This window comes from Leptopilina boulardi, unplaced genomic scaffold (genome assembly GCF_019393585.1).
Source record: "Leptopilina boulardi isolate dan_hultmark-lab unplaced genomic scaffold, ZJU_Lbou_2.1 LbouV2_31, whole genome shotgun sequence".
NCBI classification, from domain to species: domain Eukaryota; kingdom Metazoa; phylum Arthropoda; class Insecta; order Hymenoptera; family Figitidae; genus Leptopilina; species Leptopilina boulardi.
In genome coordinates, this window is record NW_026137874.1 from 3,699,613 (window position 1) to 3,721,431 (window position 21,819).

Genomic DNA, 21,819 nt, shown 5'->3' on the forward strand with positions numbered 1-21,819 from the left:
AATCATAATCAAAATTGATTGAGAATATCAGGAACTAAAAAAATACAATGAATAATTTTACAGCGTAAAAGCAAGTAATTCAATTAGTTCTCTTGGAGAGTATTTATAGAACCCTTACTTAATTATTTACAATTCAAATTAGTATTAAAGTTTAACGACTTTTAAATTTCTCACACTTGTTATAATTAGTCTTTCATTAATAATTAAATAATCAATTTAATTCTAATTATTATTCAGTCAATGACTTTCACACTTATTTGAAACTAATTTTAAGATTAGAATATGTTCCATTTTCTGACCATTGTATGTATTATAATTTATTATTTAATTCTAATTATGATTTACAATTAGTTAATAACTATCACTAATTAGAATCTAATTTTAAGATATAAGGGTTTTTTCTATTATACTACACTTTTTATGGTTTTATTATGACCCATTTTGTGTCCTTATATTCATTAATAATTACTTAATCAGTTTAATACTATTCACCATATACTCAACGACCTTATCATCAACTTGGAACCAACTTTAAGATTGGAGAATGTCTTATTATACGACCTTTCTATGACTATTTTTACGTCCAGTTTTATCGCTTTTTTTATTAACGCGTATTGAAATAATCAGTTCAATTTTAATTATACACATTATTTATTATCATTTAAATCTTTCTCTCTCTTTATATATATATATATATATATAACATCAATAACAATTTCTCTTAAGATATAAAAATTTCAACAACATTCTACACATATTTTCTATATTGAACGTCGCTGTACAACAACATTTTTCCCCAGATTGAGAAATAAGATTGGATAAACTATAAAAGTTTCTTTCATCTTCGATAATATATAAGACGGGATATATAGAAATTTTCGTGTCTTTATCTCTGTGTGCGTGTGTAATATTTACGCGGACAAGTGAAGCTTGAAATGTTTAGGTGTTCAATAGCATCGCGTTATATAGAATCAGAGAAGAGAATCAGTTCGTGCAAGGTTTAGTCGAGTTGAGGGCGTTTAGAACTGGAAACTCGGGAGGGTGTAACAGGACGTGACGTCACGATCAAAATGCATTTCTATTCCTGTGTATTATGGAGCATTTGCGCGCTGTTAAGTTTGCACACAATGTCAAACATATTGCTTTCGGAACACAAACATCTATATTATTTCTCGGTTATAACAGTATATGTTTACACACGACAGTTGTAAACTTTTTGTTATACCCGTGTGGAAAAATCTTGTGGAAGTCTAGCGTCTAGAAATAGTCTTTCCAGTCATAGGCAAGCCCGTCTAAACTAGTCGGTCTTGCTATTCGCTAAGAAGCGTTTCAATGGACGTAGTCGAGTTCGTCTTATCTAGACCGTTTTTCAAGACTCAGGCCAGCGACTTTACAGCGCTACTTGACAAACGTATAGGGTTATGGTCGTTTGCGGTTGTCAGTGTACTTTTATAGTTGTTGCACTTTTGTGAAATTCTTTTTTTTGTAAAATATTTTTGTAAAATGCTTTTGTAAAATACTTTTGTAAAATACTTTTGTAAAACACTTTTGTAAAATACTTTTGTAAAATACTTTTGTAAAATACTTTTGTGAAATACTTTTGCGAATTACTTTTGTAATTGTGTACAAATATTTTTAAATTTTTGTGAAATACTTTTGCGAATTACTTTTGTAATTGTGTACAAATATTTTTACAATTTTTACTAATTACAATTTAATATATTTTATAATTAGTAATTAATATTATTTAAATTATATTTATATATTGCTGTTAATTTCAATAAAAATATTCTTTGTTTTTTTATAGATTTTTGAAATTTATTTTTTTAATCGAAGAAAAAACTTTGTCACGAATTTATTTATTTTTATATTATATATCCATTAACATAACCTCCAACTAAAAAGTAGTTTTTAACAAAACTAAAAATATATTTAAAATTTATTACACCCAAATTCGACATATCCAATTGTACAATATATATTAATTTAAATAATATTAATTACTAATTATAAAATACATTAAATTGTTATTAGTAAAAATTGTGAAAAATATATTATTTAAAAATATTTGTACACAACTACAAAAGTAATTCGCAAAAGTATTTCACAAAAGTATTTCACAAAAGTATTTTACAAAAGTGCAACAACTATAAAAGTACACTGACAACCGCAAACGACCATAACCGATACGTTTGTCAAGTAGCGCTGTAAAGTCGCTGGCCTGAGTCTTGAAAAACGGTCTAGATAAGACGAACTCGACTACGTCTATTGAAACATCTTTATTATGGATTATTTCAATATTATTCATTATAATTATACCTATAATATTGTAATAATTAAAGAATTATTATTTGATACATTATAGAGATGATAAATCATAAATATAACGTAAAAAACAATATTATTATTAATATATATATTATATTATAATATTATTAACAATAAAGGCAATGGATATGGCTTTTATATAAATAGAAATAATTTTATAATTATATTAAAAATATATATGTAATTTAAGGATAAAAACATTTTGAATTTAGCATAAAGGCGCGCCAAAAACATCACCGGTATTAACAAATTGTCGCCAAGTAGCCAGCGTGGCCCCGTGGTTAGCGTAGTAGGTTTGCGAGTGTTAGGTCGTGGGTTCGGTGCCCAGTGCGAGCGAGATTTTTCAAATTAGATTAGGTGTTATTTCCACAGGTGTTGTTAATTAATCTTAAGTGATGAAACAAAAATAGTAAAAAACTTCGGATTAAATTAATAAATAATAATAATTTTTTTTTGAAATTACTAATAATAATTAAATGAGGAGATAAGTTGTCTTGACTTATAAGATTCCAATACAACTTATCTCCTTATTATTAATAAATTAAAATCATATTATTAATGAATACTAATGTTGTTTTAATTTTATCTATAAATATAATAATACGTAATATTAATAGGATTATTATTATTATTACTATTATTATTAAGAATTATTGAACGCGAGTATCAAGACCTGGCCAGCTTGTCTAACTCTAGACCGTAGCATGGAACTTTCGTTCCATTTCTGATCGGGGGCTCGACAAGACCGTCTGGCCTGGGTCTATAGAGACGTTAGACAGTCTGTCCAGCGTCCTACCAGCGCCCCGAAATTTTTCCACACGGGTATATATAAGCATTGTACTACAATCTAACACCAATTTTTTTCTTTTTTTATTTAGTGTACAGAACATTTTTTGTACTGTAAAAAAATTATTTGGTTCAAATAATTGTTTATTTGTATTGAATAATTATTAGTTTTCTCAATTAAATGGTATTTGTTTCATAAACTGTAAATTATAGTTGATAAGTTTGAAATTAAAATTTTATTTTTTGAAAACAAAATAATTTGTTTTGTTTGAAGAAATATAATATCAGAGTAAAGGTATGATAGTTAAAAGAAAATAAACAATTTTTCATTTCAAAGTTAATTTAAAAAATAGTTATATTGAAAAATTAATTTCAGTTTTACTTGAAAGTGAATTTAAAAGCTAAAAGTCAAATCTTTATATTTTAAGTGAAATTATATTTTCCGTACAGAAAATCTTTTAAATAAGAAAATGATAAACGTTAAATAAAAATTTTCAACGAGAAAATGTTACAAAACATTTTATTCGTCGTTTCTCGAGCTGTTTTTTTTCCTTCTAATAATTTTAAACAATTTCATCTAGTTTTTTTCTTTTTTTTTATTAAATTTAGTTTTCTTCTTTTGAATCTTTTAACATTATATAAAAAATTATTTTTATTTTCAAGAATAATGTAAAAGTATTGCAATTATGAATTTAAAAAAAATACATAAATATTTCAAAAGATGTAAATTTTCTATCTCACAAAAAGAACGTTAAATTTTACATTATTTAATTTTCCATTAATATAATTTAATTAATATTGTTCGATTGGTTTAATTAACTAAATTCGTCAATTCTCTATTATTTCTCGGTAATTAGTTAGTAATTAATTAACTAATGCATTAATTATATTTACTTACATATAATACTCGAGAATTATTCCAAATATTTGTTCCAAATTATAACTCACCTGCAAAAAAAATTATAATATAATAATTATTTATTTTATTATTATACTAATAATAAATTATTGATAATTATTAATTATTTTTTATAACAATTGTTATAATTCTGAGTAAAATTTGAAATTGTCAACAAGAATAATGTTTATTTTGCGTTTGAGATCTTTTTGTTTATTTATATACACACAACAAATAGAAAATGAAAAACGCATATTGTTGGCTTTAAAAATTTCATATAACGCGTTTATAAATCTGAAACGTGATATACACTATACAGTGAAATGTATAACAGTTTCATGACATTTTGTCCAAACCTAAAATACACGAAATGGAAAACATTTGAAAAAAAATATATCAAGTGTAAAAATGGTTTTAATTTCCCTATATATGCATTATATTCTGCGGGGAGAAGAAAAAGCAGCACACTTCAGCTGGTTCCATTAACTAAGCCGCAGCTTTAAACCTGCATCTCTCGGTGAAGCGAATGAAATATTCTGCTGCTTTACACTGCAACGAAGCTCATATTTTTCACCTACATTGTATATTACACTTTCTCTTTATCCATCTTTCTAACGAGTAGCATCCACGCTTTCTCTCACCACCACGCACACAACTCTCTTTCTCTCTTTGCCTTAACTCACCCCATTGAGCCTCGTATTTCTTCCCACATCCTCGCACTCCTACACTGTCGCGCTACTTGTTTGTCAACTCGGGTTTTATCTCGGCAAATATCGACATCTCTCGCTTTTTTCGATACACACACATACACATACATTCGCACCATGTTCATTCATATACATGTAAGAATGTACGTGAACAATATATATAGAGAGAAGCCACTCCTGACGATAATTCTTCGACGTTGTTCTGGATTTCCATCATTTTCTTGATTTTTCCATTATTCTTGTATATGAAAAATGTGCCAACACTCAAAACACTCGTATATATCCGTAATATTAGGAGCAATATTGACAATCTATTAGAAAGCAATATTGCACCAATTTTTATGTTACCCAAGTCGAGAAAAAATAAAATGGAAATTAAATTCGAGAAATGAAAAATAAAATTCAAAATTTCCTTGAATCTATTTTATAGACTCAATCCAGTCTACATTTTTGTCTTTGAGGGTTACGAATGAAAACCTTGCTTTCTGTGAGAAGGTGGAGATTGAATCCATATTTTTATTCATTATTTTCCTTTTTTTTAAAGTTAACTTCAGACTGCAAAATTTACTTTAAAATAAATTAATAATTTTTATTTGAATATAATACTTAGAAAAAAATTTTATTTGAAATTTTAATAGCATCTTATTAAAATTTAATAATGCGAAAGATTTTAAATGGAAAATTAATCTATTTATTCCCTTAAATTTTGGTTTTATAAAACTATGCGAGCTTTCATCATATTCAACAAGAGACCTCTTCAGATGAAAGAGGTATAACTAATAAAAAATGAATTCATTATAAAATCGAAATTTAATGGAACAAATGGATTGCTTTTTTTAACAAAAAATCAAAATTTGTTTATTATTTCATAAATGAAATTCTTTTTTTCATTATTCGAATATTTATAATTTTATAAACAAATTATTAATAATTATTATTTATTTTATTATTTATTATTTCACAAACAAAAAATGTTTTATTTGAATCAAATATTATAATTTATAATAATAATAAAACAGTATATTGTACAAAATTCTCTTGAATTTTTCATTGACAAAAATTTTATTTTTATTAAAATAGGTTTATTGTGTTTTTAATTGTACCTTTTGCAATTTTCACATTCCATTACCTGATAAATGAATGAGTATCACTTATATATAGGAAAGCGCACCTAGCGGATAAAAGCAATCGACAATTAGAGAAATTACCCTCATGAAGTGTATAACGATTAGGTGTATTTGTGACCGAGAGATGATTGCAATGACTTAAGTGGGCAACGAGTTTCAAATTATGGACCATTTCGCGATCCAATCAAATGCGTTGGCCTCTCAAATGGACATTTATCTCCAATAACGATAGTAAAGTGATTCATTCGATTTTAAACTATCGATAAAAAACTTACTACTTTATTTTTATTTTAATGATTTTAATTATGTAAAAAAAAAATAAAACTCCTTTTTTGTTCTCTGAGAAAAAATAAAATTATATATTTGTCTCAGAACTAAATAAATATTTGTTTTAAATAAATTTTAATTGGTTTAAATAATTTTCAGTGAATAAAATTTTATTTGAAGTAAATAAAATTGAACCAAAAAAAATGAAACCAAATACAATTTATCTGAAGCGAATAAATTTGAACCAAACAAATATTTAATTTTTATCTTGGGGACAAATATATTTTTATATTTAATTAAAAAACATATTATACTTTATTCGTATAAAAAATTTTTCTTCTATACGTTAAAATAAAAAAAAAACTTTATACAAATATAATAAAAAATTAATAAATCATATTTTAATTATATTATTAAAAATCATCGATGAAATATGATAGAATTTAAATATATTATATTACTCAGAATGCATTCAAGCGTTCTTTTATCACCAGTTTATTTGCACAGTGGTAATTAAAATATAATTGAAGTTATTATTTACGAGGAACAAGAGTTACTTTCATTTAAGTAAAATAATATTTCACGAATTTGAAATATAAAATTTCATTCATTGAATTCTTTATACATAAATTACTGTTTAATTCATTTTTTTTATCAATTATTCAAAAATAAATCATATAATTTAAATGAATATGAATAATTTGGCATTAGTCAAACTAAAGAATACATAAAATCTTAATTTTTTTTTTTGCACAAAAAAATGTAATCAAATTTTAAGTTAGAAACAAAAAAAGCACTCTATCTAATATTGGTATTCTTTAATTTGTTCTGAAAAGTGAAAACCAAATGTTTCCAAATATTAATTTAAAAAAAAACCAAAAAAATTTTATAGCATTGTCTCGTTTTCTCTCTCGATCTTATGTATTAGAATAGAATTTCTATTCTTTTTTTGGGTATATATTTTACTATTATAGTATTGCACTTGATGTAAAGTAGAATTGTAAAGCGCAATTCGAGTCGGAACTGGGGAAATCAGAGGTTAAAAGCTCGACTGGGGAAAAGCACTATGAAATGCTTTCAACATTGAGTTAGAATTATACAACTGTATATAGATATACATATTACAAACATATATATATATATATATGTATATGTTTTAGTGTTGAGCACAGTCGACCTTTTCTGTCCCACACATGCATAAACAGAATCCTGAAACTGCCTGAAACTGAGTTTCAAAATATAACATGTCACGACTGTTTGCTAGTCTCCTTTATCTTGTATGAAACTCGACATATTTTCAAAAGAAATTTGTATCTTTTTAACCCGCACTATATTTTTCTGACAGGCACAATATTTTTCCAAAAATAAAAAAAAATTACACCCCTTGTTGAAAAAAATCTTTAACTTAAAGAAAGGCCGAATTTTGTTTTGTATATAAATCAATAATATTATTATTTTTTTAATAATATAATATTACACTAATATAACGTGTAATATTAATTAATTAATTAATTTTTATATTACGAATATTTTATATTTATTATTGTGATATTATTATACTACTTTAGTTCTTTATCACGTCATCATATAAATTATAAAATTAAATTCAATGTGTTTTTTTATTTATTGTAATTAAAGCATAAAATTTTTTAATGAATCAATAAGTGACGTGGTAATGTGTCACATATTCTGAAAATTGAACTAAATGAAAATGATTTAAAGTTATATTTTATAGTCCAAATTAAATGAACAATGTCATCGCGGATTCTTTTCTTTTTATGAAATATCACAAACATTTGCGTGCATTATATATGAAAAATTATAAATCGCCGACTGTTTTAATATAATTAATATTCTTCTGAGAATCTTCGATAAACAGAATATTTACAAAGTTTATTTAAAAAAAATTCCTAAAAGACTTTTTTCTTATAATATTGAAAAAAAATTTACGAGACACAAACAGTGAATTTTAATATATCTAAATGGAATTTTTTTCAGGAGCAAATAGGGGTTCAGCAATTGAATTTTAGTGATGGAATTTCTTAAAGTAAAATTGCAGGGAATATATAGAATTCCTGTGACTAAATTTTTATTACGTTCACGTTTTACTTTAAATCCAGATATCAATATCTCAAGAAAATTTGTAAAAAAAAGGAAAGTACTATCTTGCATAATAATTATTGCGAGTCAGTGGTCTCGAGTCCTATCGGAACGAAAAAAAAATCAAATGCAAATCACGTAAAGCTTCCTTTTTCTCCAATATTCGCGGAATACTAATTATGTTGAATATCGCATTACTATTTAATAATAATTTATTATTTAATATTAATGAATTCATTTTTATTTTCAAATATAAAATTGACTACACAGTCACTCCTGATAAAGGAAGATATTCCTTATATTTCACATTTCAAGTATGAAGATTAAATATAAGTGTACCCAAGTAGAAATGTGCCACTGGCATAGTACTGACCCAACACTGCCAGTCAGTATAATAGTACTGACTGCCGTACTGGGCCAGTAGTGGACCAACCCTGGCTGGTAACGCTGTCCAGTACTGATTTTGTCCCGCTCACCAGTACTAACGTAGTACTAGAATAATACTGGCATAATACTGGCAAAGTACTCATCCGGACTTAAAATCACACTTTTTTACAAAATGCTAAAACACGCTTTCCAATGCAAATTTCATCCTTATTAGCTTATTACTCCCATTTTTACCACGAACAGGTAATGTAAAGCCAATAATAGTTAATGTTATTTAGAATATATAAAATATTATTAACAATAAATAATTAAAATAATAATTATCATTTATATTAATTAAATTATTTTATTTTTAATAAATTATTTTACAAAAAATAATTTGTGTTGTAAATTTTTTTATTTTTTTAAATTCATAATATTTAATTTTTTTTACTTTGCACTTATACTTAATTTAATAATTATTTAATAATTGATATTACACATGAACAAATATTGTACTTATAACACTTAAAACTAAGAACGAAAAATCTCGCACGCATGGGGGATCGAACCCTAAACCCTTAGAACGCAAGTCAGATACGCATACCGCACAGCCGCGCTGGCTTGAAGTGCTGACTTGAAGTAGTTCACCTAATACAAAAGTTTTGATTTCAAAGTTTGTATTATCTATTGATCACGAAAATAAAATGAATTTATTCTTAAATTTTTTAAACTCACAAAATTTTTTCAATTTTTACAAAGATTTAATGAAATAAAACTGGATATCAATTTCAGTTAAATATTTTTAATAAATTATTTTTACCGTAAATAATATTAAAACAGACAAAAATGATTGATGAATTACATAATTAAAAATAAGTTAATAAAAGACGACTGTAAAATATGAATGGTAAAAAATTTTTTAAATTTAATATTTAATTATTAATAATATTAAAAATTACAGTGAAAAAATTACATTTGCTTTATTTTTAAAACTATTAGAAAAAAATTCTCAACTTATTGTTATTGTATGCATGATAAATAACTTAATGCACATATTTCAATGAGTACTAAAATAACTAAAAAAACATAAATATATTTTATATAGGTATATAATAATACATTACAATTACATCCAAAATTTTGAGGGAAAGTATTCGAAAGAAATTAATATACATTTTTTTAAATAAAAAATCATCGTTTTCTACCTATTGGAATAATTTAAAGACTTTTTCATTTAATGTTTTTTATCACCGACATAGTACTGATTCGGTGTGAATGACAGTGTACTGCCAGTACTGGTTTTAATATTTTTTTACCTCCGACATAGTACTGATTCGGTGTATTAGTCAGTACACTGCCAGTACTGAAAGTCAATACCGACAGCCAGTATTGGATCAGTACCATGCCGGTGTTTAATTACGGCGAGCTACGGATATTTCTACTTGGGTATATTTCAATTGATTATTTTTATATATTGAAGTGCCGTGCATTGTAAAAAAAGAAGGAAAATATATATTGGCTTAGTTTTACAACCATCATTCTGGTTTATGCTCAGTTCTTACATTTTTTATGAACCAATGTTTTTCATCATTCAAGTGTCATGATATATCCTTAAACAATGGACTTTTTTTATAAGCTCATAAACAAGTAAGCAATATCTACATATACTTTTTCTTTTATTCAAATAAACTTTATTATGCAAACGCAATTCATGTTGGAAAAGATATCGTACATTTTTAATATTGTTAATTGTATTGCATCATTTTGTACACCTAAAAAATTTTTAAAAAAATTGTCTCCTCTAAAATAATTTGGGAAAATTTAGATAAATCGAAATGCAGATAAATTTAAACTTCAATGAAATAAAATTTAGATATATTAAAATTCGGATATTAATAAGTACTTTAAACTAATTTAAATTAGATTATTTTTTTTTCAATATTTTTCTACTGTAAATTTAATTATTTTTTTTAAATTTCATCCGCAAATTAATTGAATCATACACGGAAAAAAAGTGGTGCTAATAACGCACCAGCATTTATCGTCCGTTAATTACATCATGTGAGACGTGCTTTTTTTGGACAAATCCATACGCTCATAGTATCCCTTACTTTAATGTGAAAAAAGGTTAAAACGTGTACCCCGATTTCATTAAAACCATACTATAAATGCTCCCCACCACTCTATATGAAATTTGCTCGAAATCTATGCGCTTTTCGGATGGACTTCTTGCAATTGAGATACAAATGAAGTGTGCATGCCTCACGGGTTTAGTCCCATTTGCAAGAAATCCATCCGAAAAGCGGGTGGATTTCAAGCAAATTTTACATATGGAGGTGGAGAGCATTTCTTTCATGAGTTTTAAATGTTTATAGTATACTGATGGGATTGAATTAGTATATACCTTTCCTATTACCGCAACAAGTAAATTCATGTAATGAATACACGTTTTCATGAAAGAATTTCTTGTTTCAAAAACGATTTTTACATCACATAATGTCTAGCGAAAAGAACAGCAGTGCTTCATGTAAATTTAGCACAATATTTTTTTCCGTGTATATGAGAAATGTGAAAATTTTTGACTTCCGTGACTTGTGGCTATCCTGTATAATTAATTAAGAGGTAAAATTTTAATTAATAATATTAAAATATTAATTAAATCTGAATTAAAATTGTTAAAATTGTAAATATAGTTAAATAATTAATTAACGTTTTTAGGAAAATATTTAGAGTTCATATATATATATATAAGATTAAGGAAAATGTTTATAATGAAAGGGTTAAAACGAAAGGTAGTTGAAGTGAGTGCGTCAGAACTAAATTTCCAGATGCTTGATCTTTCCATCATAAATTGCAAAAGGGGGATTTTCATCCTAACGTCATTGCAGCGTGCTGAATGCCGCAACAGCTTGCCCATAACTCGGTGAGAGAGAGGAAGAGAGTAAGCGCAACCGATGCTTTATATTCAGTGCATGGATTTAAAACTCGACTTATGCTAATCGTGCCCAAATACCGGTTTGAAACAAGTTGGATTTTCTACTTGAAAAACACATGGAAAACTCACATTTCCCATTTTTCTAGAGTGCCAAAGGATATATTTCTCGACGCGCATCTTTCGTTCATTTTATCCTTATCATTAACAACACACGCTTTCTTATATATGTCTTCAAATTTATATTAATGACAAGGTCGAGGAAAAAAATATAATTTGTGCTATTCACAAACCGATTTGGATTTATTACAAACTACTTTCATAACGTAACCTCAAAATTTCTTAATTAGAACTGTGTTTTACTTTCGATTTCTTTTTTCTTCTAGAACATATAAAATAGCCGTACTAAACTTATTTTATTTGTTTTTTTATTAATGCTTTTATTAAATGTAAAACAGAATAGAGAAATTATAAATAATTACTTGATGGTAATGATTTTACGAGATCTATTTACCGATAAATGACGTCATAAATATTTAAATTTTATTAATATGAATAATGATATTAAATAATAATAATAAAAAAAAATAAAATACAGCGTTAGTTAGAGATAGGTTATGTTATGAAGCAGTTTGTAAAAAATCCAAACAGGTTTGTGATTAGCACAAACTATTTTTTGTTTCCGTGCGAAGAAAGAAATGAAACCATTATTTGAGGGCAAATTAAATACTTTTAATATTTATATATTGTACCTATTAATATTAAATTAATATTTATTTATTTATATTATTTATAAAAAATATTAATAAAATAAATCACTTTTATATATAAAATATCATATTTATAATAAAACTAATAAATTTTGGTTTAATTTCTCTTCTCTAGAATATAACGAATGTTTCAATTTGCACAGACATTATTTTATTGAAACGAAACAAAATTAAAAATTACTTATTTTATCATTTTTTTAATTTGCATTCATTTTTGTTTTAAATATACTAAAGGCAAGATTTTAAATTAAAATAACTTCACTTCAATGTTTATTAAAGTGAAATGAAATTTCATGAATAAACATACACGTTTAATGTATGTTAATTAGTCGTCGTATATATTATATATATACGCGAATTTCGTTTACAATAAAGTGCAGAGATTTCGATAAAATTTGCAAGCTCCATAGGTTTTAATTTATGAATATATATATATATATATATATATATATACTAGTATATAGTTGCCAAGAAATTTTATATGTTAAAAAGACGAAATACCCATGATACAGGTATACAAAAAAAATTTATCTAAATAGAAAAAAAAAATTTGTTTAAAGTACAATGGAAAAAAAATTGTTATCCAAAGTACAATGGCAAAAAAATATTATTCTCATTTTTCTCATTTTATCAAAAAAAAATGTTTATTTTTAGTTTCAAACACACACCAAATAAATGTATAGAATTCAAGCCTGCAACACAGTGAGTAACCCTCAGTTGTTACCCACTTGTGGCTGTTCACTTATATTTAATTATCTCTCGGCGGGGATTTTCTCGTTTTCTCGTATGATGAAAATTTTACATTGCAAATAAAAAGGAACTGCAAACATAAAAACTATTTAATTATTACCCCCCAAAAAAAGTGTCATTTTTTAAATTTTAGAAGAAAAATATATAATTATATATATTTTGTTAGAAAATTGCGATATCTTGAGAGAAAATAAAAATACTAAAGAAAATTAGAATCTTTTTTAATTAAATGAAAGTACATGAAGGAATCTAATTATCAACGACCGAATTAAATATAGGGGAGACCGAGGAGGAAAGTAACAGAGGAGGAAAGTAACAAAGCTTATAACTTTTAAACAAATTATCGGATAGACATGGTTCAAACATATTTTTAGTCGGCACTGTTCCCCCTTCCTCCTCCATAGTGTGTCCGAGCCTGACAGGAAAGGTTAGGTCTGATTCCGGTGTGACGTGAAGAAAAAACGTCAAAAGTAAGTTTTCGTTCAAATTTTCAAAGTCTCGTATTTCTTTAATTTTATTGTTTTTCAAAATGTGCCTTTCGTTATTTTGTAGCCTTATTATCTGTCTTTAAGTTGTGCTTAAACAAACAATTTAACATTTGTGTAGTTTTAACTTTTTTGTTGACATACAAGAAAAAAGCGACCGAGGAGGAAAGTAACACGCTACTTTTCTCCAGTTGTCGATATTGTCTATGTTTTAACTAATGATTGAAGCAAATCGTATTTAATTTTACGAATAACAGAGATTTATTTAAGAAAAACCTGTGATCTAGGTAAGCATAAAATATGTTTAAGAAAAAAAATGAGCTAAATTCATAAAATGTTCGAAATATGTGCTAAATATGTCCCAAATATGTGCCAAATAAGTATAAAGTGTACTTAAACTTTTATGTGTTCCTAATAAAAATATTTCTAATTAATAATAGTCATTAGTCTAAAGAATTTTACATAATTTTATACTGTTACTTTCCTCCTAGGAGCTTGTTACTTTCCTCCTCGGGGGTGAGGAGGAAAGTAACAGATGAAGAGCTTGCGTAAAAGTTATACTGTGAACTGTCAATTTATTATAAATGTTTAATTCAAATTTTATTTAAAAGGTGAATGTCCAAGCTTTCATTTAATATATTGGACAAATTTATCCGACAAATATCTTTAATGCTAGCATAAAAAAACTGATTTTTGTTACTTTCCTCCTCGGTCTCCCCTATATATACGAATTCTACTTTGAATTTGAGAACTTTACAAAGCTAAAATCTACTTCAAAGCGAGAATGTAATTGAGCCATCTCTGAAAAAAAATCCAATCTCTAGATATTTTCAGTAAACTCTCCGTAGGTTTTAGTGCTTATTGAACTCAATAACCATAAAATTTCAGATTCTTGTTTGTGTTCGTGATATATATATATATATATATATACATATACACTTCTATATCCATTTACACATAACTGATAAAAAAAAAAATTGAAACTCATACACACTTTTTCAAATACAGATTTATAATACCGGATTTCGTTTACGGATTCATCAAGATTTTTTTCTGGTAAAAAAAGGAAATATTCTGTGTGAACGATTTTTCATTGGTGCAATAAAAATTGACTTTTTCGATTACTTTTCTAACTTATTAAAGTATAGATATGCTCTCAAAATCTAAATAAATCACAAAATTTACTAATGAAACGATGTAAAATTGGATGCATTAATTGAATTTGTAATTTATACACTGAGAAACTGAATTCCAAGTCGAAATCTAAGGCTCTAATTTAATTCTCGATAGGACTGAATTAGTTCTCTTTTAGTGCCCCTTCAACCTCAACATCATCCTTTAATTCTCCTAAGGTAATTGTCTCAAGACAGTCTATTTGACAAAAGATTAATACTCCGAATGTAGCAAAGTTATTGTAGGGGGAAATTTCATGTAAACTACTTTTTCCATTTTTTTTTATTTTAAGGGGGAAATTTATTTTATATTTATTTATTTTTACAGAAAAATAAAATAAATAAAAATATAAAAATAAATTTTGAATTTTGAATGATCGCGCGAAATATATATTTTTATTCCATTAGTTTTTTATTTCCTTTATATTATACACTGAATTGAATTGAAATTAATTTAGAACATTATGAATTGAACTGAAAATTTGATGCGTTTGAAAGTTTTCAGAATATTGAGAAAAAATTTGTTATTTGAGATTGAATAAAAGTTATATGAAATATTTTTTTTTGACATTTTTTTAGGATTTTTGTCAATGTGTAAATATGATATGTGTTAGATTTTATATAAAATAAAAATAAAATAGTTTCAAAATTATTTAAAAAAGAATTCTAAAACAGCACAAAAAAAATCACCATTCTAAAGAAAATATCAAATATTCCGGAAATGAATATAATTAGATTATAGTCAATCTTTGTTTCGAGAGATTTATAAACTCGCTCATTAAAATTTCATTGGTAGAATTGTAAAACTAATTATAGTTAATTATAATTATAATTAATAATTATAAAAGTCAATAATATTATAATTAGTATAGAAAATTTTGCAATATAGATTAAATTGGTTTCTATTTTAACCATACATTTTTTTCAAAGAGGAAATAAAAAATATAAATAAAAAAAACTTCGAAAAATAGCTATTAATAATAATAATTATTATTATTTATAACTAATTGTCAGTCCTTTAATTAATTTCTAATACAGAAAATCCTCAATAGTTTTACTATTAGGGGATTTAAAATGAGTTTTATTCTAAATATTTATTTGGCTCTAAGACAAATATATCTTTTCTCTGTTAAAAATTCAACAACAAAATCAATATTTTATTAACGATTTTTAGTAAAATTAAATTTTTCATACCGCATTCATTGTATATTAAAAAGAAAAGAATATTATACCAATCGTTTTTTTCAGTTAAGAAAATTAAAAAGAATAAAGCAGAAACTTAACAGATAATTGTGACCGTTATGTCAATTGAAACATTACGCTCCTCTCATTCTCAATTCAAATATATATATATATATATATATATATATATATATATATATATATATCATCAATCACAAAAGCTCTGAAAGGTCACACACAAACACACTTACACACAAAACTTATTTCCTCAGTTTATATTTTCTCCCTTGAACTTTTGAAATTGAACGATCTTCAATTAAACTGATCTTCTAATTAATTGTTCTGTACATGTGAATCATGATCAATCTCCATCATGTACAAAATTACTTAAGTATAAGATTGATCTTGATAAAGTAAACAAATAAATAAATAAATGAAACGAACCTCTTTAAAATCAAGTGAATCCTGTGATTTTAATTCAGGGCACAAAAAATGATGATTTCTATTCATTAAATTTAATGAATTTGCAGAGCAGCACGTGATACTCAAAAAGAGTGTAAAAAAGATCCTGTACAACTTCATCGTCGCATCAATTCGATTCTAGATCGAAATCACTTATTCTTTTTTTTTCTTGTCGCAAGCACTTTTCTCAAAGAAATCGTCTTATCGAAATAATTCCCTTTAACTATTATCTCAACATAACAGACCGATAAAAACCGTTTTCTTCTTTTAATGGAACCCGCATGTACGTTATTATTATAACTTGAACGTTCAATTTCTCTCACTACTATTGCACGGGTCACTCGAGCATCCAATCTGGAGGTCTCTTCAGCAGATCTCTCTCTCTTCCTCCCTCTTGTGTGGACTATTCAATTTCAATCTTAACGTCCGCACGCGCAACACTCGCGTCGCCGCAACACTTCAATTTTCGAGAATAACATTCAATCCTTTTATTATTTTTTATTGGCTAGAAATTTCGCCAAAATATTGTTCCTTAATTTTATTTTTGTTTAGGAATTTTTTAAATTTTTAATTCAAGAAAGTTTCTTGAATTTTTCAAATTACTTCTTTTCATTCGTTTTGAATCTTTTGAAACTTGACTTCTGGGATTCATTTACTGAAGTACGTTCCTCTTTCTTTAATTGTTTCTTCTTATCTTTATATTCTTGTTTCTTTCATTTATTCAAAACCATAACTTCTTTATCTTTATTATTATTCTCTTCCTTTTGTAAATTTTCACTATTACTTTTTGTGAACAATTTTAGAAATTTTATTTTCCACTTTTGAAAAACAAAATTTTGTTCAATCTTAAAATCTAATTTAAAAAAAAAACACTAACACTGTTATTAAATACTATCGAATAACCTATAAACACCAACTATTCGTTTTTTTTACTCAATCGTTTTTTTTTCTTCACCAAACAGAAAAAGTTTTTTAAAATCTCAGAAATATTTTTTATCTGTTTAAATATAGAAACTGATTTTTTTTTTCAAAAAATTTCAATTTACTATTTCGTTAATTTTTATTTTTAATTTAGTGCAGTTTTAAAAAAAAAAGCAAATATCAAATAGATGTGAACGCGGAGAAGTCTGAGAGCACTCTGTCGTTTGAAATGGTCCTGGTTGGTCGACGTTAGTTCGGCCCTCCGTCGCGACGATAGACGTGATGAGAGAAAGAGAGAGAGAGAGAGGATCTACATCGGCGCAATGAAACCTTCTCATTCATTCAATCTACTTGATGGTACACCAGACCGTTGTGTGTTGATAAAAGTTGAGGAAAGAAAGAGTAGCGCAATGTGTTGTCAACATAGTGATGTTTAGTGTGTAAATATACAAGTGGAACAGGAGGTCAGTGTGTTCGATATCCAAGGAGCAACCTGTCGGAAAGAATCCTGAAACTCGAGGATATACTTGGAAACTGATAGAGAAGTTTCGAGGGACAAAATAGAAAGGGGGATGGTTACTGATAGACACCTCAGATTACTTAAGAAGATGAAGAAGAAGAAGAAGAAAGTATTCCAACTCTCTTCATTTTAACTAACCCAACCCTCTTCTTTAAAAAAAAGAAATAAAAGCATGAAATCAGAAAATAAGTGTTGAAGAAACTTTCCTATTCGAACTCCTTTTTATACTCTAATTTAATCTCAAATTGCTCCAGTTCTTTATAACTATCAACCAAAAGGTCTCTGGCGTATCATTGAAAAAGTTTTACATCTTCCGAAAAATATGCTTTTTCTAATATTGAAATTCTAGAAATAGCGAAAGAAAATGGTGAAACAAATTTCGGATTTTTTTCATTTTTTTCGGATAGAAAACTCTAGCTTTTATAGCATGATAAGGCATACGTTTAACGCATGAATCTTTTCCATGCTATTATAGTAGATAAATTCTAATAATATTAGTAAGAATTCATGCGTTATTAGTATGATTGGTGTCCATGCTTAAAAGGTTTGAGAAACATGCTTTCGTAGTATGTATTTAATACTTTAAATACATAAGCGCCACGTGCAAATCGTATGAAACGTTTAACGAATTGTAAACTTAAATTCTAAACGACAATCAAAAGTTTAAAAAACTGTAAACAAGATGAAAAACATAAATATGTAAAAAAATTGGGTACATAAATATCATAGGAAACAAGATTTAGATAAAAGTAGAAAAAAAGAAAATATTGGCACATTAAAAATTTAAAAAGTTCTCCATAAAAGTTCAGTTTCCCATGAGATCAGTACATAAAAAAAAAAAATTGGTCAGCGAAAAAACATTTTTCGTGATTCCAAGAAGTTGGTCCAATCCATGTGAATGAAACTTGAACAGATCTAAGATTTATTTTTTACCGGAAACAAATCCATGAAAAAGGAAACGTGAAATGCTGCCAATATATTTCTTTTTACGAGCGATATATAGAAATATTAACTCACTATATTTTTTCCACCCCGTGAAAAAAAGTTATTTTTTATTTTTAATATTTTTCTAAAAAAAACTATACAAGTATAATTATCAATTAATTGGATTAAATCACGCTTCTAAATTAAACTACTAATAATTTTAATTAAAATGAAATAATAGTAATGAGGAATACTTGAATTATCTCTTTAAATTAAAAATCTCTCTCTCTCTCTCAATTAAAATAGCTTTTGGATTAAAATAGGAAATTCTTCATTTTCACATATATGTCGAGTTTGGATAATTAGTCGAGAAAATTTTCCTTCTCCACACTAATCCAATTAACGCAATGAATTTACACGCGTCAAACACATCATCAATAAAATTACTAACGATATTTCGAAATTTTCACCTTTTTGGTTAATCAACTATATATTTATCTCTAGTATATTAAAAATTATTTACATATAATATTTTAAGAGGCATAAATTGATGGATTATTTGTGTTTGCATAATGTGTGCACAAAATCACACAATATATTAAAATTGAGGTAAATTTTTTCACTCTCACGACGCGCATTTAAGTAATAATGATAAAAATTTTTTAATGTAAACATCAATCTATCATATGTCAAATGTGAATAGATCACAAAGTACATATACCAAGTACCGCAACAGTGACTAATATTACGCTAGTAGACAGACCAATGGAAAAAAAATGGATGCAAAAAAGACAGACAAAAAAAAATACAAAAACAGAATAAATGTATCAGAAGATATACTGTTATTGCATCTACATTGCGCACGGTTTATTTCCCACCGTCAAAGAGTTTTTCCATTTTATTTGCAATATTCTTTTTTTCAAAATATGTGAACGGATGCTACTGAGTCCTCTCCTAATGTGCCACGGAATCGAATGACACTGCGCGCAAATTGTGTACATAATTAAGACAGGTAGCCAAACCAGGAATACTCATCTATTTTAATTAAAAATTATTGTTATCGATTTTCAACAATTTATATACTTGGGACAAAAAAAGAAAAGTTTTTAACAGAAAAGACAACGGTAAATTGTCAAATTAGTAAAGAGATTACTAAAGAGATTATTTCCCATAAAAATCATTAATTAGAATTTTTATTTGAAAGTATTTTATTAGAAATAATTATTTTTTAGACGAGTTTACAATTTTGAATTAAAATCTTACAGATTTTCTTTTTATATGAATTTTCACATAACAAAATTTTTAGCTACTGAATTTTTGTTTAGCAGAATTTTTATTTTACTGTCATTTTCTTTACATGACTTTTTTTAAGAATTTTAATTTGACATAATTCTCATTCAATCAAATTTTATGTGATTTGAATTTTTAAATGACAGAAATTTCAAATTCGACAAATATTAATTTGTAATTATAATTACAAATGACCGAATAAATATTCGACAAAAAGATTAGAAACGTAATTTTATATTCATAAATCTTAATTGTTAAAACCCTCATTTGACATAAATCTGACTTGGCATAAATAATAATAATAAATCATAACTATTAAAATCATCATTTGAGATAAATCTCATCGGCTATATAATCACACTAAATTCCAATAAAACGTGAATTTTAACGAACAAAATAAAAGATTTTAATTTTGTGAAAGTCAGAAAAATTTTATGGATACGAAAGTTAAATAGACATGTCAGAAGAAGAAGAAGAAGACAACATTTGTAGGAACATTAAGTACGAGCAGGAAGTGGTTTCATCGACATCCTACAGTTTTCAGTAGTAGATCTCAATGAAGAGTCAGCCATTATGCAAAGACACCCTATATAAGAACGCGAGATTTTCCTCTCTTCGTGGTAAATTAAACTCGGCTTACGATGCGACAATTGTGAAGGAAAACCTTTTTTTTTTAAACTCTTTTTTTTCTCTTTTTAAATTTTAATGACGCAGCTCACGTATCTATTCTCAAGCAAGAGGGCGCTATTCAAATACCGGATGTGCTCTGATAATAATGGCCGTTGAAAAATATATAAAACGTTTCTTTTTATTTTTTCAGTGTTTAAAATATAAACTTTTCTGAAGAAAACAATTTGTTTTCACATCAAAAAAAATTTTCTCTCTGCTTTTCTGATTGAAAAAAAATTTTCTTTCGTTGAATAAAAATTAACATTGTAATTTTTAATTATTTCTGTTTGTGTATAAAAACTGGAAATTTTTTTTTTTGTTTGAAATAAAAATTGATTCAAAAGAGAAATTTTATCCGAAGCGAAGTTATCAAAACAGTTTTTTTAATAAAGACTTTAATAAAAAAATTTTTTGACAATTTTTTTTAGCATTTACCCAATTATAACCCGTAAACTTTTCAAGTTGACCAACAAAAGCGACTTATGGTTTAGAGCCCCTATGAAGGCTGAAAACTTTCTTTTACTTAAAGTCGCTTTTCGTCAAAAGTTTCCATAAATTTTCTCGAGAAAAATAACTGTAAAAAAAGAGTTTAAAAACTCTATAGAGATAAAAGGATAACTTTTAATTTACTTTAATTTTTCATAAATGTTCATTTATTTCACAGGTTATTTTTTTGAGAGAAACTAAAAAAAATTACCCTTACGTTTGCTACATAATGGGATTTAATTATTTAATCTTTAAAATGAATGAAATGATTTTCTTTTGTACAATTGGAACTATTTGCAAAAAAAAGTTAATTTTTTAGGTATAACAAATTGTCAAAAGCATTTTTTTATTAATTAATAAAAAAAAACATTTTGTGGACAATTTTTTCATATGTCTCATGTCATCAATCAACTATGTACTTTTCAATTACACATTCGTGTTCAATGTACAAATCCTCTGTGGATTTACATCGTTCATGATGGTTTCATTGTCGGTTCGTCAAAGTGGCAGATCAATTTTGGTTGTTGTGAACGGTTACAGCGTTTGCCCCAGTGTTATATTCTTGTTATTACATGAGAATCACTCGATGTGATTAAATGCAAAATGTGGTAAGGCATATAAAATATACAAGATATTGATATGTTTTATTAGATATAAATACGCGTCAATTCGAG

At 26.2% G+C, this 21,819-nt stretch overlaps 1 protein-coding gene across 4 annotated transcripts in view; it reads right to left on the reverse strand.

The window, feature by feature from the left end:
* Window positions 1-21,819, reverse strand: part of LOC127283417 (uncharacterized) — a 69,066-nt gene that overhangs the window by 23,489 nt on the left and 23,758 nt on the right. The window contains exon 1 of one of the 4 annotated variants that reach the window (XM_051308269.1): window positions 16,318-17,461. The exons of 2 other annotated variants lie outside the window; for them this stretch is intronic. In XM_051308269.1, the coding sequence (XP_051164226.1) occupies window positions 16,318-16,455 (138 nt within the window). In that variant the 5' untranslated portion in view covers window positions 16,456-17,461. Of the gene's footprint in view, window positions 1-4,012; window positions 4,056-16,317; window positions 17,462-21,819 lie in introns of those variants that run through there. One more of the 4 variants, XM_051308273.1, reaches the window with a different exon arrangement.